The sequence below is a fragment of the Lithobates pipiens genome, unplaced genomic scaffold (assembly GCF_037356315.1).
Source record: "Lithobates pipiens isolate NorthernLeopardFrog02 unplaced genomic scaffold, aLitPip1_a1.2 Scaffold_18, whole genome shotgun sequence".
Taxonomy (NCBI): domain Eukaryota; kingdom Metazoa; phylum Chordata; class Amphibia; order Anura; family Ranidae; genus Lithobates; species Lithobates pipiens.
In genome coordinates this window covers 477,985,086-478,003,225 of record NW_027507758.1, presented here as the reverse complement: position 1 = coordinate 478,003,225, position 18,140 = coordinate 477,985,086, and the positions used below count along the sequence as shown (strand labels likewise).

At 40.7% G+C, this 18,140-nt stretch overlaps 1 protein-coding gene across 2 annotated transcripts; it reads left to right on the top strand.

Moving 5' to 3' along the window:
* The first annotated feature begins 871 nt into the window (after positions 1-871).
* On the top strand, positions 872-16,684 carry LOC143990219 (putative G-protein coupled receptor 148). 2 transcript variants are annotated; one of them, XM_077490322.1, is made up of 2 exons: positions 872-998; positions 15,478-16,684. In XM_077490322.1, the coding sequence occupies exon 2, from the start codon at positions 15,566-15,568 to the stop codon at positions 16,592-16,594; it is 1,029 nt and encodes a 342-aa protein (XP_077346448.1). In that variant the 5' UTR covers positions 872-998; positions 15,478-15,565; the 3' UTR covers positions 16,595-16,684. The 2 variants fall into 2 exon arrangements, with proteins under 2 accessions (XP_077346448.1, XP_077346449.1); XM_077490323.1 differs by lacking the exon at positions 872-998 and adding an exon at positions 3,466-3,621.
* The last annotated feature ends 1,456 nt before the right edge of the window (positions 16,685-18,140 follow it).

Below are 18,140 nucleotides of genomic sequence, written 5' to 3'. Positions count from 1 at the left end.
CACTTATTGAAAAATACACAACATGAATAGAACAGTAAAGAAAAATAAAAAAATCATGTATACTAATACATAATGTGCAGTGAGCCCTTGTGTATCTACGCGTATCTATTTGGTTACTTAACCTCTTGCTTACTGTTTTTCTTGGTTCTGTTTTTGTTCTATAGATTTTGCTAAACATTGTGGACAATCTCTGATGCCGCATACACATGACCGTTCTTGCCGGCAGAAAAGGTCAGACGGAATCATTTCATCGGAAATTCCGATCCTGTGTGGGCTTCATCTGACTTTTTCTTTCGAAAAATTATGACGGACCTAGAAATAGAACACGTTTTAAATCTTTCCGACGGAATCAATAAATATCGGGACAACCATTCGTCTGTATGCTATTCCGACAGATCAAAAATGACCCAAGGACAGCTATTGGCTACTGGCTATTTAACTTCCTTTTTCTAGTCCCATCGTATATGTTGTATATCACCGCATTCTAAACGATCGGACTTTGGTGTGATTGTGTGTAGGCAAGTCAGTTTCAGCAGAACTCCGTCACAAAAAAACATCAGTTTATTCTGATGGATAAACTGGTCATGTGTACGTGGCATCAGTCTCATATTTGGACTATTTTCCCGGTGGGTGTCCACTTTAATTGGTGGGCATTGTAGCCCATATTTGGCTCCCCTCTTTGGCACTGAGTCCACTCTTTGTGCATTATTCTGCCCTTGTACCGGGAACCGTCTGTCTTTTTATGTTCTTCTCTTACTAGCAGGTACTACTTTCCTATGATCATTGTCATTAGGTGTTTTATATTACCACACCTCAAAGGAGCTTACTCTGTGTGTTGGTAGTTACACATTTATATCATCTTACACCGTTTACTAGATTGGGCTGGCCTGACCTATTTGTGCATAGATCCTGATGGTGGTGTAGTAGAACTTCCAGTGGGATGGTACCCACTGAACCAGTTTCTGGATACTTATAAGTGAGACTTATCTCTTTGTAAGGTATGGCCGTCTGTTTAAGTATATTTGTCCTAATAACAATGTAAAGGCAATTTTTTTTCTTCTTGTATATATCCACCTGCATTATAGTTATTTCCTGTTGACAAACATCTATTTTTAAATGTACAGTGGTATATCACCATTTTAAAACCTATATGTTCCATCAGACAGTGAGGTCCATTCTCTTAATTTGCTATCTGTAGAACCTTGACTGTATCCTAAAGAAGCTTAACGGTGAAACGCACAGATACACAAGGGCTCACTGCACATTATGTATTAGTATACATGATTTAAAAATTTTCTGTACTGTTCTATTCATGTTGTGTATTTTTCAATAAATATTTTTATAGTACACCTTTTTTCTTGTTTATTCCTGTATATATATATATATATATATATATATATATATATATATATATATATATAACACTGCCTGAAGTAGATTAGGAATAGTAAACCATGGAATGCACTGTAGAATGTAGATCTCTAGGCTACGATCACTGGATGCAGAGTGTGTGTGTATATATATATATATATATATATGTATATGTATATATATATATATATATATATATATATATATATATAGATATATACACTGCCACTAACTCAATAATCTGCCTGCTGAAATCAAAATCAAGCTATGTCTCCGTCCACCCCAACAACACTACACAGGGCCGCCCTGCCGGCAGCCTTATATAGTGTGGGGTGTGGACTTAGTCCCCCTGAGCCATGATTGATTTATTGATTATGGCTCTTAGCAGAGGGCGCTGAGGTTGGCCAAAGCATGCAAGTCAGGTGCATGCTTTGGCCAATCATCATACAGCAATGCACTGCAATCTCGCATTTCCAGCAAACATCAAGCTCATCCCTACATGCAACTAATGATTAAAGTAGAACAATAGGTAAAACTTTTTTAAATTTTGGATAGAGCAAGTGAGGGTTATAACCTTGTCAGATTTTTTTTCGCCATCTGTGCCCCATTTTGGAGATTTTCCTTAACTTCCTGTCCAATAGCCAAACAAGAAATGAGTGGAAATCCCTGCAAATGAAGGAAATTCCTTGGGGACCTCCAAGCAGTGTTACCAACCCCCCGTGAATTTATGTTCAGCCCGTAAATTTCCATTGCTGGCATTGATGCCGTAAAAAAGATGGCTGCAGGTCAGCCATGCAACTGCGCATGCGCCATCCCGAAGCCTGACGGGCTCAGGAAAGCTCATACGCGCTTGACTGGGGTGGCGCATGCGTAGTAACGTAATGCCAGCACCTGTCACCATTTTTAAATAGAAAGCAATCATTCTTTGCGGTGCCAGTGCCACACCAACGCTGCTCCCCGCCAGTTGCTACAGGCTGAGGCATCAGATTAGGAGCCAAGGAGCAGTGAGGACAGAGACAGCTGTGTGAGTGAGGGGATAATAAAAGGGGGCAGAGGACGACATTACTGGGGGTGTAGCCATGGAGGGTGTGCCTGTGTGGACAGAGAGGTGACAGGGGCACAGGAGGAGCCTGGAGGACACTAATGTGGAGAAGTAATATGAAGAGGGACTGAGGAGAAAGCTACTGTACACTACCATGTCCGTGCAGCCTCTGATCATCTCCCGTATCCTGACCGCTCCGCAGCCTCTCATCATCCCCCGTATCCTGACTGCTCCGCAGCCTCTGAACATATCCTGTCTGCTCCGCAGCCTCTGATCATATCCTGTCTGCTCCGCAGCCTCTGATCATATCCTGACCGCTCCGCAGCCTCTGATCATATCCTGTCCGCTCAACAGCCTCTGATCATATTCTGTCTGCTTCGCAGCCTCTGATCATATCCTGCCCGCTCCACAGCCTCTGATCATATCCTGTCCGCTCCGCAGCCTCTGATCATATCCTGTCCATTCCGCAGCCTCTGATCATATCCTGCCCGCTCCACAGCCTCTGATCATATTCTGTCTGCTCCGCAGCCTCTGATCATATCCTGTCTGCTCCATAGCCTCTGATCATATCCTGTCCATTCCGCAGCCTCTGATCATATCCTGTATCCTGTCTGAGTTATGTAATAGCAGTTTTTTTTTAAAACTCAAAAGAAAATATTTTCTTGCAATGACATTTAAAATACACATAAGGGAACAATAAACTAGAGTTAACTAAAATATATACCAGAGATTTTAAAATAAATAAATAAAGTAAAGTAAATACAATTCAATTTGTGGTGATATGGGTTTGAATGCCTAAAATGTCTAAATAATAATATGAAATTTGAATAAGTTAACAATTGATAATGAGAAACAATCCATGTTTTAAACCTGGGAATCAAATCCTTTCTTTATGTGCTTACATGCAGAGTGCAGACCACTTGTGCTGAGCAGAACTTAATGAACGGCAGGTAGCCAGGGACAATGTCCCAGCAGTGCTGCATGGATCCCAGCAATAACTATATTAGTCAGCTAAATGAGTCAACAACACGCTATCTGCTGATAACCATTTCATTACATATTGAAAGGCAGGGAAAAAGCTATTTCCCATAGAACCCTCCAGCTAAGGCCAGTGCTCCCCTGAAGAATGAGATTGTTAAGGCGCTCTAGACATCTTACATTTTCAGAAAATTTATAAATTTAAAAGGATATAAAATGAAAACTCTTGAGTAAGTACAATTTTTATTTTTTACATATCAGCTGTTTAAAATACTTTTATAAAATAAATAAGCATCTAATTTTGTTGCATATTTTATGACATGCATATATATTATTCAATTTTATATTAGGATCTTGAATTAATAATTCTAAATGAAAGATAAGAATATTGGTTTGAATCTTTGTTTATTCTACTGAACTGGACATTGGTGCTGAACTTTGGCAAAACCCTCTAAGGTCGTAATTGATGCTATGTCAGAGTAGAAAGTCCAAAAACTAAGATAAACTATATGAAATCACTTCATGGATGTTTAAGTCAATAGGAGTTAATGTTGTACCAATGGGAGTTATTGCTGCATTCAACCTTTATTTATCTTATCTAAGCTTAAACTTAATCCCTTATTTTGCTCTACTTGAACAAGCAGACATGGTCTTTGGACTTGGTGCCATAGAAACATACTTTGGGCATTATTTACTAACATGTTAGGCCTGTACCCTTCAACTTTAAACATTTATGTAAATATAATCTACAATAAATGTTTAGTTATGCAAAAAAATATATATATATATATATATATACATATATATATATATATATATATATATATATATATATATATATATATATATATATATATTCACAGGTGTGGTATGCAGCACACGGTGTACGTCCTAGTGCCAGCAATCAAGCCTTCCCAAAGACCATAGATAAAGAATAAGTCTGGGGATTGCTGCACTTAAAATTGATTAATTCCACATGTAATAAATTACATACTTTTTATGTCATTCCAAATAACAGTTTCGGGCTACAAAGCTTACGCCCTTCTTCAGATGGGAACAAGATGTATACTGACATTATTCTCACTTCATTTTATATTGTTACATTTTATAATGTTTTGATGCCTAATGGATTTCTGGTGTGAAATGTATGTAATTTATTACATGTGGAATTAATACATTTTAAGTGCAGCAATCCCTGGACTTTTTCTATATAATTCTATATAATTATTCTGCAAATGTTACTAGAACAACAATTAAAATAAATATAATGCTACATAATATGCTGGTTCTATATATGTAAAGTGTGCCTTCCATTTACTAATGCTGTAAGGTAGTGCAAGCAGACATTGCATTTTTATATGCAGTATACATGTATACATTATGAGTATTTTATGGTATTTTGGAAAGGCAATATTAAGTAATGTCTTCTATCATTTTAACACCACCTTTATTTGTTTATAGCTTCTGTTAGGAGGTTTGGTTGTGGAAGAGTTTATTGTCAGGTATATTAAAGACCAGAGATGCTCATTGATATTTAATTCACACCTAATTCACAAGTAATTGCAGCAATGCCAAGGAAGAGGATGAAGGCACAAATGATGAGAAATAGCCTTAAAAATCACACTTCTTTAATTCAGATTTTATTGAAAATTTTAAGAAATTTACATAACCAACAAACAAACAAGAAAACGAAAAAATAAAATAAAATCACACTTCAAAATACACTAAAATCACTGCTGGAAGAATTAAGTACAGTATCTACCTCCCTGCCAGAACAGAAAGTAAGTGGCAGTCTCTTTAAAGCGAGGGAATATCTTCTCCTAGGCAGCTGTCACCAGAACAGGGGTTCCCACAGAAATAGGGAATATCTTCTCCTAGACAGCTGTCACCAGAACAGGGGTCCCCACAGAAAGAGGGAATATCTTCTCCTAGACAGCTGTCACCAGAACAGGGGTCCCCACAGAAAGAGGGAATATCTTCTCCTAGACAGCTGTCACCAGAACAGGGGTCCCCACAGAAAGAGGGAATATCTTCTCCTAGACAGCTGTCACCAGAACAGGGGTCCCCACAGAAAGAGGGAATATCTTCTCCTAGGCAGCTGCAGCTGTCACCAGAACAGGGATCCCCAGAGAAAGAGGGGATATCTTCTCCTAGGCAGCTGTCACCAGAACAGGGGTCCCCACAGAAAGAGGGAATATCTTCTCCTAGGCAGCTATCACCAGAACAGGGGTACCCACAGAAAGAGGGAATATCTTCTTCTAGGCAGCTGCAGCTGTCACCAGAACAGGGATCCCCACAGAAAGAGGGGATAATTCCTTAATCATCTGTTTCCCTAAAAACACTGCAATTATGGATTTCCCATCACTTTCAATTCCAATGACAGTACTTACCAGAGCAATGGTATATGTCCTTGTTTAACTAGTTGCTGGCCGCTGTATGTATATATACATCCTGTCAGCAAGGGGTTATAACAAGCTCATGGTAGGTGAATGGCTGTTCAGTAACAATGAACTGGGGTGGCTCTACAGCCAGTTGATCACTTTTACAGAAGTGAAAAGGTTGGCACCATCCTACCCTACCACAGTCCATGGTGGTTCCCGAGCTCTCCTGTTCTGTTGGGGAGTCCAGGACTGCAGTAAATGGCTAGGATCCCTTCACACACAGGAAATAGAAAAACATCCATTCATCGATCTCCTCTGTGACTAGTGAAACCAGAAGTGACAATGATTTTATCACTTCTGGTTTCAGAGCTGTCCCATAGCAGCCAGGGACACAGCTAATTAAGCATGATCTGTGCTTGATTAGCTGTATTAGAGGACACAGGAAACGTTGGGGGTCTAAAAGACCCCTGATGTCTCCATACAGAGTATCTATCACCTGCCCAAAGCTTGTAATCCCCTTGTAATAGCAATAAAATTCCTTGCCTCTGGGCATAAATGCAAATTTATGTGTAGCTCCCACACACATATGTAACCACTTAAGCCCCGGACCATTTTTCTGGCCAAAGACCAGAGGATTTGTTTGCGATTCGGGACTGCGTCACTTTAACTGACAATTGCGCAGTCGCGCAACGTGGTTACCAAACAAAATTGATTTCCTTTTTTTTCCCACAAACAGAGCTTTCTTTTGGTGGTATTTGGTCACCCCTGTGGTTTTTATTTTTTGCGCTATAAACAAAAAACAGCGACAATTTTGAAAAAAACGCATTATTTTTTACATTTTGCCATAAAAAATATCCCCAAAAATGTATAAAAAAAGTTTTTTTCCCTCAGTTTACTCTGATACATATTCTTCTACATATTTTTGTTAAAAAAAAATCGCAATAAGCGTTTATTGATTGGTTTGAGCAAAAGTTATAGCGTTTACAAAATAGGGGATAGTTTTATGGCATTTTTATTAATAATTTTTCTTTACTAGTAATGGCGGCGATCAGCGATTTTTATCCTGACTGCAACATTATGTCGGACACATCGGACATTTTTTACACATTTTTAGGACCATTGACATTTATACAGCAATCAGTACTATACAAATGCACTGATTCCTGTGTAAATGACACTGGTAGTGAAGGGGTTAACCACTAAGGGGCAGTGTAGGGTCTAAGTATGTTCTGGGGAGTAATTCTAACTGTGGGGGGGGGCGTGGCTACATGTGACACATCACTGATCTCTGCTCCCAATCATAGGGAGCAGAGATCAGTGACACTGTCACTAGGCAGAATGGGAATATGCATGTTTAAATTAGCATCTCCCCATTCTTCCTCTCCCTGAGGCGATTGCGGGTATCCCTGCAGACATCGACCACGGGAACCGCGATGCCCGACTCACAGAGGTCCCGGCCTGCTCACGCACATGCCGCGGGCTGCACACACATGATGGCACAGCGGCAGATTTAAAGGGAGGTACAGGTACGCCCATTTGCCCAGCAGTGCCATTCTGCCGGCGTACATCGGCGTGCGCCAGTCGGGAACCGGGTAAACAGCAATTTCACCACACATGTGAGGTATCTCCATGAACATCAAAGTGAGAGCAATCATTCTAGAGCCATTGTTTGTTATGGCCTCCATGTTTTCCTCCTCATTGGGTGCCAAGCATGGGTTACATGAGAGGTCCACCCTGGGGTGGGTTCTTCTGGGCTACTCTAAGCACCTTATACAGGGTCACTTTACTACACAAAGGGTTCTTTTGCTTATTGTCATCTTCATCAATGCCCTGGGACAAGGCTGAGACTGCTGTGGGGGAATACTCGACTTTAAGGTGGGCCTCTATTCTAAAGCCTCATACATACGATTGGATTTTTCGAAGGGAAATGTGTAATGACAGGCTGTTGGCAGAAAATCCAGTCGTGTGTATGCTCCATCAGACAATTGTTGGCCAACTTTCTGTGGACAAATGTTGGATAGCATGTTTTAAAATTTTCCAAGGACAAATGTCTGTTGTTGGATTTTGCGAGCTTGTGTACACAAGTCCACCGGACAAAAGTCCAAAGTACAAACACGCATGCTCGGAAGCAAGGACGAGCCAGAAGCGGTCGGTCTTGTAAACTAGCGTTTGTCATGGAGAATTTACATTTGTGATGTGGCAAATTATGAATTCCCTTCTTCTTTAATGGGATAATAATGAAGCTACTTTGCTGGGGATACTGATGGAGTTATTGCAAACTAATTTTCCAAGGCTTTTTTTTTCTAGTGATATCAAGAATAATATTATTATGCTTTTTTTTTATGGGGAAAGTTACCACAACACCATAGTTTTTTAAGATCAAAGATACAACTATGTTGGTGTCCCTTGTCATTTGAAGTAAAACACATACATAAGTCTGTTATTATTCTACACAATTTTTTTTATGTGCATTAACAGCTTCCTGACCGCCTCACGCAGATATACTGCAGTAGAAGGGGACGTACAGGCAGATTAACGTACCTGTACGTTGCTCTTTAAGGGGCGGCTTGCGGGTACCAGCGTGTGCCCGCCGGGAGCTCCGTGACCATCAGACTGGCATACCATCGATCGTCCCATGGTCAGGAAGAATGGGGAGATGCTAATGTAAACAAGCATCTCTCCGTTCTGCCTAATGACACTGTCACTGATCAGCAGTCCCTGTAATTGGGAGCGGTGATCAGTGACATGTCACACACAGCCCCTCCCCCCGCAGTTAGAATCACTCCCTAGGACACACTTAACCCCTACAGCTCCACCTAATGATTAACCCCTTCACTGCCACTGACATTTTTACAGTAATCAATGCAATTTTTTAGCATTGATCACTGTATAAATGCCAATGGTCCCCAAAATTTGTCAAAATTGTCTGATGTGTCCGCCATAATGTCGCAGTCATGATAAAAATCGCTGACCATTGCCATTACTAGTAAAAAAAAATTATCAATAAAAATGCCATAAAACTATCCCCTATCTTGTAGATGTTATAACTTTTGCGCAAACCAATCAATAAATGCTTATTGTGATTTTTTTCCAAAAATATGTCAAAGAATACATATCGGCCTAAACTGAGGAAAAAAAAAATTTTATATATTTTTTGGGGATATTTATTATAGCAAAAAGTAAAAAAATTAGACATGCTATCTGCCAATAGAACTTAACCAAAAAGTGCATTCTATACCTCCAAAAATATAGAAAATATACCAAATCAAATCATTATTCAACCAAAAAATAATGTCAAAGCAATAACTACAAGGCCAATAATAAATAACGCGTTATCTCCTCTGATTCCGCAACATGGCTGGTTGACGAACGGCCGTTCAGAAACTGAAAAGTGCGAACTCAATAGCGCAAAATGAAAAGTGTGAAATGGAAAAAGCGAAATGAAAAGTGCGAATCAATACTCCCCAAACTTCTACTAACATGAAATTAGCAGAAGGAGCCCAAAGGGTGGCGCCAAAGAGCTGAAAAACAACGTAGTATGTCACTACGTTCATAATTGTTGGCCAACAATCATGTGGCCGTGTGTATGCAAGACAAGTTTGGGCCAACGCCCTTCGGACAAAATTCCATGATTTTGTTGGCCAACAATCCGATCGTGTGTATGAGGCTTTAGGGAACATATGCCTTGTACACTGACACTGTCACTTGTCTCTAGTTAACTCTTGGTTCCTCATGACAATCTATACCTTCTCTATTATGTGCATTTAGGAGAGGCACAGTAAGGCAATGTCCATGTCCATCTGTCCAGCATTTTCCATTACTAATCCCCAGTAGCGAAGTTGGCCCCACCGTGCACTTTGCACAGGCTCCACACGTGCATTTTACTCTTGAACCTCCGTACCTCTGTACAGAATGGGAACCTCTGCGGTGCAATCCACTCCCGCTGCTATGGGAGACAGACCACTGACAGACGTGCCGACAACATCTACTTTGATGCTAGAGGCCGTTCTACCTATAACAGTTACATGCTTTTGACACGCTGCTTGTTACACATCTGTTACTCTAAGTAACGATTTGCATCTTTACACTACTTCACTCCACACTGATGCCTTCATACCCCAATGTGTTAAGACCTACTCAGTGAACTATGTGTCTACCAGTCCAGACCAGCAAAGGACAGCATTTCAAACAAATGGCCACTGCCTCAATAGAAGCACATGCATAATAATGGATAGATAGATGGCAGGTAAGGCTTGAGGGAGCCCACCCCCCCCCCCTTAAAGGCACAGGAACACGATAGACACCCAGCATATAGCACAATGGCAGCAAAGGTGTCCAGTGCGTCCCCTCACCAGTATTCCAGCAGTACAAACAAATGGCCACCTATAACCAGCCTTCGCAGCAAGAAGCACGCAGAAGGCCAACGCATGTCAAAACCAAAGAAAATTTCCAGCTCAATTTACCAACCAGCCTGCAACCAACCAAATTATGCTGTTTAACAGTTTACTTTAAAAACAGGGGATAGGTTTTCACACATTTGCAAATAAATGCGTAAGCTGCAGAGCCACTTCATGGCACCCCAATATTATCTGCAGTCCTAACGCTATACATTTTTGAGAGCCTCTACAGTAGATATGTTTTCTAGGAGACACACAAGGAAACTCCTTGAGGTGATTGCCGTTGTGCCAATTGCATAAGCAGGGCTGCTTGATAATACTTGCATTAAAGGGGGGGGGGGCTAGGGGATCAGACCTCCTTGACTTTTGGATTTATACAAAATCATCTTAGCTATCCCAGAAAAAGTGTCCTTCCAAACATTTTTAAGGCTATGTCTTTGCATTGTGTGAAGTTAATAAGATGAAGTACAGGTAGGACTCATGCAAAATACAAAAATGTAGGTATCAATGTCATCTTTACTACTTTAATGCTACCTAACCATGAGATATGTGCTTTTTCCAAGACAAAAGTAAAGATTTAAAAAAAATTTATGGTTTCAGGTAATTTGCCTGGCCTAAATAAGGCAAAGAGAAGGGGGTCCAGGGAAAAGAAAGAACTGCTAGATTGCTGAGGAGCATGCACTGTCAATGTGGGCAGGGAAACATTCAGAACTTTAGATATGGTCTCATTAATATAGAGTGCAGAGACTTGGCCACAGCAAGCCAATAATGACATTCAGTTAGCAAGGAAGAGGATTACAACATCGGCGAGCAAAAACATTTTGTAAGGATAGCCCCCCACCTCAATCTCTCTACCGTCCTGATGTAGGCGGATTGCCTAAGCAAAGGGTTCTAAAGTGAACAAAAGTGGAGCGAGAGGGCAGTCCTGTCTCATCTCTCCCTTCTATGTCAGGGATAGACAACCTTTGAGAGGTGAAGATCTACCTGGAGAACATGGAAGCAATCAAAGATTACTGGGTGCCACACCCTTTAAAAAAAAAAAAAATAACTAGCAAGCCCCCTTTGAAAAGTGAAGACAGCACAAATAAAACGTAGAAAATGTTAAAAAACTAGTGTCACTATAGAATAATAACTTAGCCTACCTTAAAATTTTGCTTCAGTGGGAAACTCAGCATTCACTTTTCATTCACAACTTGTCTGGGGAGTAATTGGTTGCCCCCACAAGGCTAATGCTAGAGTTCATTATGAAAGCAAAACATTTGGTACTGCAGGCTGATTTCTTCGACTAGTTTCAGGCCTGGCTATCTGCTCTGATTCCTGGCCAGTGTAAGTAGTATGTAGGACAGTATACAGAGGTCAGTAGTAAGTAGGGCAGTATACAGAGATCAGTAGGATGTTGAGCAGTGTACAGAGTTCAGTAGGATCAGTAGGATGTTGGGCAATGTACAGAGGTTAGTATGATGTTGGGCAGTGTACAGAAGTCAGTAGGCTGTTAGACAGTGTACACAGGACAGTAGGATGTAGAGCAGTGTCCAGGGGTCAGTAGTGTGTAGGACAGTGTACAGAGGGCAGTGTACAGGGGTCAGTAATAGTATAGGGATCAGCAGGGAAAAGGAGCTGGGGCAGGAGAGTATGGTACTGGGGGGGTCAGGAGAGCATGGTGCAGGGAGGTCAGGATGATACAGTGCTGAGGGGTCAGGAGGGCATGGTGTGGGGGGGAGGGTCAGGAGGGCATGGTATCGGGGGTCAGGAGGGCATGGTACTATGGGCTCAGGAGGGAAGATTACAGGGCCTTCAGGAGGGCCCGGTACTGGGAGGTCAGGAGGGTATGATATTTGGAGGTCAGGAGGACAGTACAGGGAGGTTAGGAGGGTAAGGTATTGGGGGGCTAGGAGGGCACGGTACTGGGGGCTCAGGATGGCAGAGTACAGGGGGCCAGGAGGGCATGTTGCAGGGAGGTCAGGAGGGCATGATGCAGGGAGGTCAGGAGGGCATGGTGCAGGGAGGTCAAGAGGGCATGGTGCAGGGATGTCAGAAGGGCATGGTGCAGGGAGGTTAGGACTGCATAGTATCAGGGGGTCAAGAAGGCACAAAAGTTCTTTATGCAGAGTGGTGCAGGAAAGTTGTCATGGCAGAGCTGCATGTTCTGATCCACACCAGCCCTCCTCTCACATATCACCCACAAATTCCTTGGATGGATTGGAGGGGGAAAGCTGGTGTGGAGGCACACACTGCAGTCAGTGAAAGAGCTTGGGCATGTTCAGTCATGAGCCTGAATCATTCTGAGCTATTTTCGAGGCTTTGACTGCCCCTCGGCTGCATGTATGACATGGGCAGGGGCTGTCTCTGCAAATTGGTTGAATTTGTGCCCACACGCTCTGAAGCTGTCAGGAAAAACACAGTGTCGGCAAGCTGGGGATCTGTTCTCGATCCACCTGTTACCTGCCCACGGTCCACAGGTGGATTGCGATCAACAGGTTGCCAACTCCAGCTCTAGGTATTGAAAATTTTCGATTACCCAACATATGCATGTGGGGAACTGTATAGGACCCTAATCCAAGTTAGGAAACATGCAAAAAAGCCCCAGTGTTTAAGTGCAAACTGCAGCTAATCCTCCAACAGCCCCCTTTTTATTTTTCAGGGCCTCTGCTTTCAGAAAATGTATTGGGGATTGGGGATTCCAAGTAATTTTCTTGCAAAAAATATGATTTAACATTTGTGTCAAAAATGTAAAAAATTTCCCAGACAGCAAATGGCTAAAGATCTTATAAACAAATTCTAGTACCCATTATATTTTTAAGATATCTACAGCCATGGCATTGTGTTATTATCTCATTTTCATTTGACTTCTCCCCTTTGAAAATCCACGATACTATACAGTAGAGCTGTTAAGACCTGACAAATCTAAGGTTTTGTTGATAGCTTTATACTTCTTTCTTATTTACGTCTTCTTCTAAACTGTTTAATAAATGAAAGATTAAAATCTCACACTAAAGCTGGCCATACACCTATAGATTATCTGCAGATTTTGTATGGTTAGATGGAAAAAGTGGGAGACTCCTCCATCCACAGTTTAGCGAACATGGAGAAATCTGTTGTACTTTTTCAATCTAACCATAGAAAATCTGCAGATAATCTATAGGTGTATGGCCAGCTTTAGATTGAGGCTTGGAAGAGGAAGACTACTCTTTCAAACAGTTTAATAAATGCCAGACTAAAATCTCACATTTAAACAGAGAGGACTTGGATATAATAATGGAGTCGACAAGGTAAGTCACACCAATGACAAACAACAGGTTAACCCACTTTTATATCCTTCACAGGACATATCTTATGTCCAAGTTCCATCATATGCCCTGATCCAATTGTCCAAAGTGTAATACAACTGATCCAACCTCTGGAATTTGATTTGGAAAAGTCCCACTGTTCATATTGGATATGGTTTTCTTAAGTGATCTCTAACAACAGAATCACTTTTTCCTGTCTTACATATTTTGGGTATAGTAAAGGAAAACCTATGAACCCACCATAAAAGACATTTCATAACTGAATCCCTTCTCTGCTAACAAATTTGTACACAACCTAATGATGTAGGAAATCTCCTCTCCATCACATTCAATGTTTTTTGGTAAATTTTTTACTAGTGTACCACAAGGTGACCTATTATCGCAGACTATGCCAAAATATTAAATATCTGGAACAAATGGCTTTCTAATGCCGTGTACACCCGAGCGGACTTCTCGTCGGACTGAACTCCGAAGGACTTTTTGACGGAGTACTGACGGAGTTCCACCGAAACGGACTTGCCTACACACGATCACACCAAAGTCTGATCGTCTAGAACGCGATGATGTACGACGGGACTAGAAAAAGGAAGTTCCATAGCCAGTAGCCAATAGCTGCCCTTGCGTCATTTTTGGTCCGTTGGAATAGCATACAGACGAACGGTTTTCTCGATAGGAACTGGTTCCTGCAGAGTTCCGGCGGAAAGATTTGAAACGTATTCTATTTCTAGGTCCGTTGGAATTTTGTAAAGAAAAAGTCAGATAAAGCACACACGAGCGGAATGTCTGACGGAATCGTTCAGTCTGACCTTTTCTGCCGGAAAGTCTGCTCGTGTGTACGCGGCATAACTGTATTATAAACTACATAGTATCTTCTCTATATACAGTAGTTATATTGCTTAAGCTACCCATGTAACCTACTGCCAAATATGTGTCCAATATTGCCAAATGAACCAGGGAATTTTTGCTTGTACGTTGGATGATGGAAGTCATCAAAAAGCTTATTCTCATTAACCTCTGGGGAAACTTCCCTTAAAAAGTGTTACATCCCCTGAACAGTCTAATTGTCTATACTAAATCTATTATATTGTGTTGAAGACCATCACTATACAGATCCTTTTCTGGGACAAATACCATTATTACTTTTTCAATTACCAGCACTGTATGATTGGATACACTGATTTTTTTCTCCTATTATTAATAAGTATAAACATATTTTCAAATATGAATGAAAACATATATTTACAGGGAACTGTATCTTAAAAAATGCTTGCAGGTATGTTTTTATTTGCAGAAGAGTCATATTGGGGTTTATTTACTAAAACTGGAGAGTGCAAAATCTGGTGCAGCTGTGCATGGCAGCCAATCAACTTCTATTGTCAGCTTGTTCATTTAAGCTTTGCTAATAAAACCTGGAAGCTGATTGGTTTCTATATAGAGCTGCAGCAAATTTTGTACTCTAAAGTTTTAGTAAATCAACCCCAGTATGTCTGTTCTGCAATAAAATATTCTTACCTTCCAGCACACAAACTTCTTTGGAATATACACTGATCTGCACATGTACAGCTCACTGTATATTCTTGGCATATCTTAGTCTTTGGCTGAATCAACTCTGGGATGTGTGTGCTGCAGTTATATCATGCTAGACAGGCCGAAATGCCAAACCTGGGCAAAGTTGTTGGATGCAACAAGGGGAAGTGAATAGAGCAGACTTTAGTGCCACTTTAAAAAGTGTAAATAGTTTCAGTACTACAGTGAGCATGACTAAGGTACATGCTAGAGGTTTCCAGGCAAATTACATATTTAAAAACTGTGGGTCCTATACACTTCTAATAAAATGTACTTAACATTTTCTTCCATAGAGTTTATTCCAATTTAAATGCATGATATATGTGTAGTTCAATGATCAAGAAAGCATCCTTTAATGTTTCTGAAATATTAATAACAAATGAATGACTGGTTATGTATATAGCGTAAACATATTAAATGGGTTCATGCTTATCAGACCTTGCTTTATTTTTCAGGCATTAATCACAGCTAATGCCAGTTCCAGCCATCCAATGAGGACCCTATGTACACCTAATAATCTCTTTTATTGAGGATGAGATAACGATGCTTGTAGATTACATGAATTGCACTTCCTATTATGAAAACCCCTCATCATACACGACACCTATTGAAACTGCCATCAACGACACAGCAGTTAACTCAGAATGCCTTTCACAGTCTATCCTAGTCATGCGGATGTTTTTAATTCCTGTAGTGGTCTGCAGTATTGTTACTCTTTTAGTCAACCCCCTGATCCTCATTACTATCTTAATGAAGGACAAATTACGGAAGGAGACGAGGTACAATCTCCTGGCCAATGTGATGCTCTCGGACCTCATCTTTCTTCTATTTAACAGTCTAATTTCTACTTGTAACGCCATACGCTGGTACATCCACCAGATTCTGTGCTTCACCATGATTGTCTTCTCATTTGCAGCCTATACCAGCTGTGTTTTGACATTTACTGTTATGGTAATTGACACCTACATTGCTATCTGTTTCCCTCTACATTACCACTCTCTCCTGTCTGTCCAACGCACCAGAAAAATATTATCAGCAATTTGGATTTTTTCAGCTGTTTTCCCCATAGCTGTGTTTGTAATCTCTGAATCATTTAACACAGCTGTACAGGAAGGACAAAATGTTTGCCTCTTGCTCTACTACGGGCCTAAAGATAATGGGAATAACAGAATTACCATAGTCTGCTCATTTGCCATATTTTTCTTGATGATTTGTTCTGTTATGATCACATACTTTTACATTAGGTTATACAAAATGACGCGCCACTCAGGTATATGGGCTAGCCGATTCTCAAGAGCTCGAATAACACTTCTAACGCATTCCATTCTGCTGTGTTTGTATATTGTACCTGCTTTTATATTGACTCTGGAAGTCATAATGTTTAAAAACAACGTGATTGGAATGGATGTAAGGTTGTGGCTATCTGCCAGTAACAATGGTGTGATAATGTTGATGCCGCGGGCACTATCACCTTTATTGTATGGACTCAGGTACCGTGAGATATCCACCTCACTAAAACTCTGGCTTTCACGGAATAAAGTAAGCATTACTGGCACAGAGGGATACAGATAATATACAAATTCACAAAACTGTTAGCACTTGAAATTTGTTTAGCATTTGTAATTTATTATGTATGTGTTGTTGCATTTTCAATAAAATAAACTATCCTTTATTTTAGAAAAAATAGTGCATATAGTTCTTGTTATTTAGTGAGGCATGTCATTGGGTAAAAATGCTATGCAGAAGCAGTATTAAATTGGGTTCTTTGAACAAAAAATGTAGTTATTTGCCTTGTGTTTAAATATATGCTAACATTGCATGTTTTTATTTGTAAATTCAAAACTACATTATTAGAGCTATAATACTGCTATGTTAGCAAAGGCACACTGGTGTCAAATATGGTAAGATCTTATAAAGAACAATGGTAAAAAAAGCCACAGCAATGTGAATATGTAAAAACATAAGCAGTTAAATTTTGCCAGAATATTGCCATATTATGAGAGTGATACCATCTTACCACAGCAGTGCCCTCATACTGGAGCCAGAGCAATGGCCTAGAAGCTGAACACCTTTCCATTTCTACATCAAGAAAAAGTGCTGAGGAGTTAAGGCTTTTAAGCACACTTAAAGGGAGAGCTTTTTTTTTCTAACTTTCAGTTGCTCTATGCACCAATATACCATTAATATACATCCTTTGCATGAAAGAAAAAGCTTTCTATGTATTTAATGACAAGCCCTTAACTCAGCCTTCAGCTTGTTCCATAGAAAAGTTCATGACTTTCTGGTATGTAGCTGACATACCTTACACACCCTGTACCTGCCTTTCCCCTTCAGGAGATTGCTCCCACCCACCTCTGTATTGACCATCAAGGATGGAGAATGATCTGGGGGGTCCTAGTAGATTGCAGATTGAGCAATAGAATGCAATGTCAAGCTGCAGCTACCAAAGTCGGGAGAATATTAGCATGCAAAAAAAAGGAATATATTCCAGAGTTAAAACTATAATCCTGCCACTTTATCAAACTCTGGTTAGACCACATCTAGAGTACTCTGTCCAGTTCTGGTCACCAGTCCTCAGAAGGGATGTGCTGGAACTGGAGAGAGTTCAAAGAAGAGCAACAAAACTAGTAAGGGGGCTGGGTGCCCTCAATTACGAAGAACGACTGCAAGCACTACATTTATTATCACTGGAGAAGCAACACTTGAGAGGAGATATGATAGAGATTTACAAATACCTCAATGGTGAACCCAGAAAAGGAAAAAATAATGCAATGCACATTGCTTTTTAAAATCTAAAAGCTCCCCACCGTCACTGTTGACTCCAAAAAAAGGAGAGAAAAAAAAAAACGGCGGCCGCCCGTTCCTTAACGACCAGGATGTTTGCTGAATGTTAAGAATGCAAGCGTCTGCTGGCTCCTTAAATATTGCATGCCGGGACCACTACTTATTTGTTGGAAGATGAAGATGGAGTGTTCTGTCGGAGGCCTTTGAAAGTAGCCCCCCATCCTGGGGGGTGAACTCAGGTCTGGGCTCAGGTGCAGAAGGGACCCCTTCTCATGACACATGGAAGGATCATAAACAGGAGGCAAGGGAGCAAGAAGAGGACCACAGGAGAACA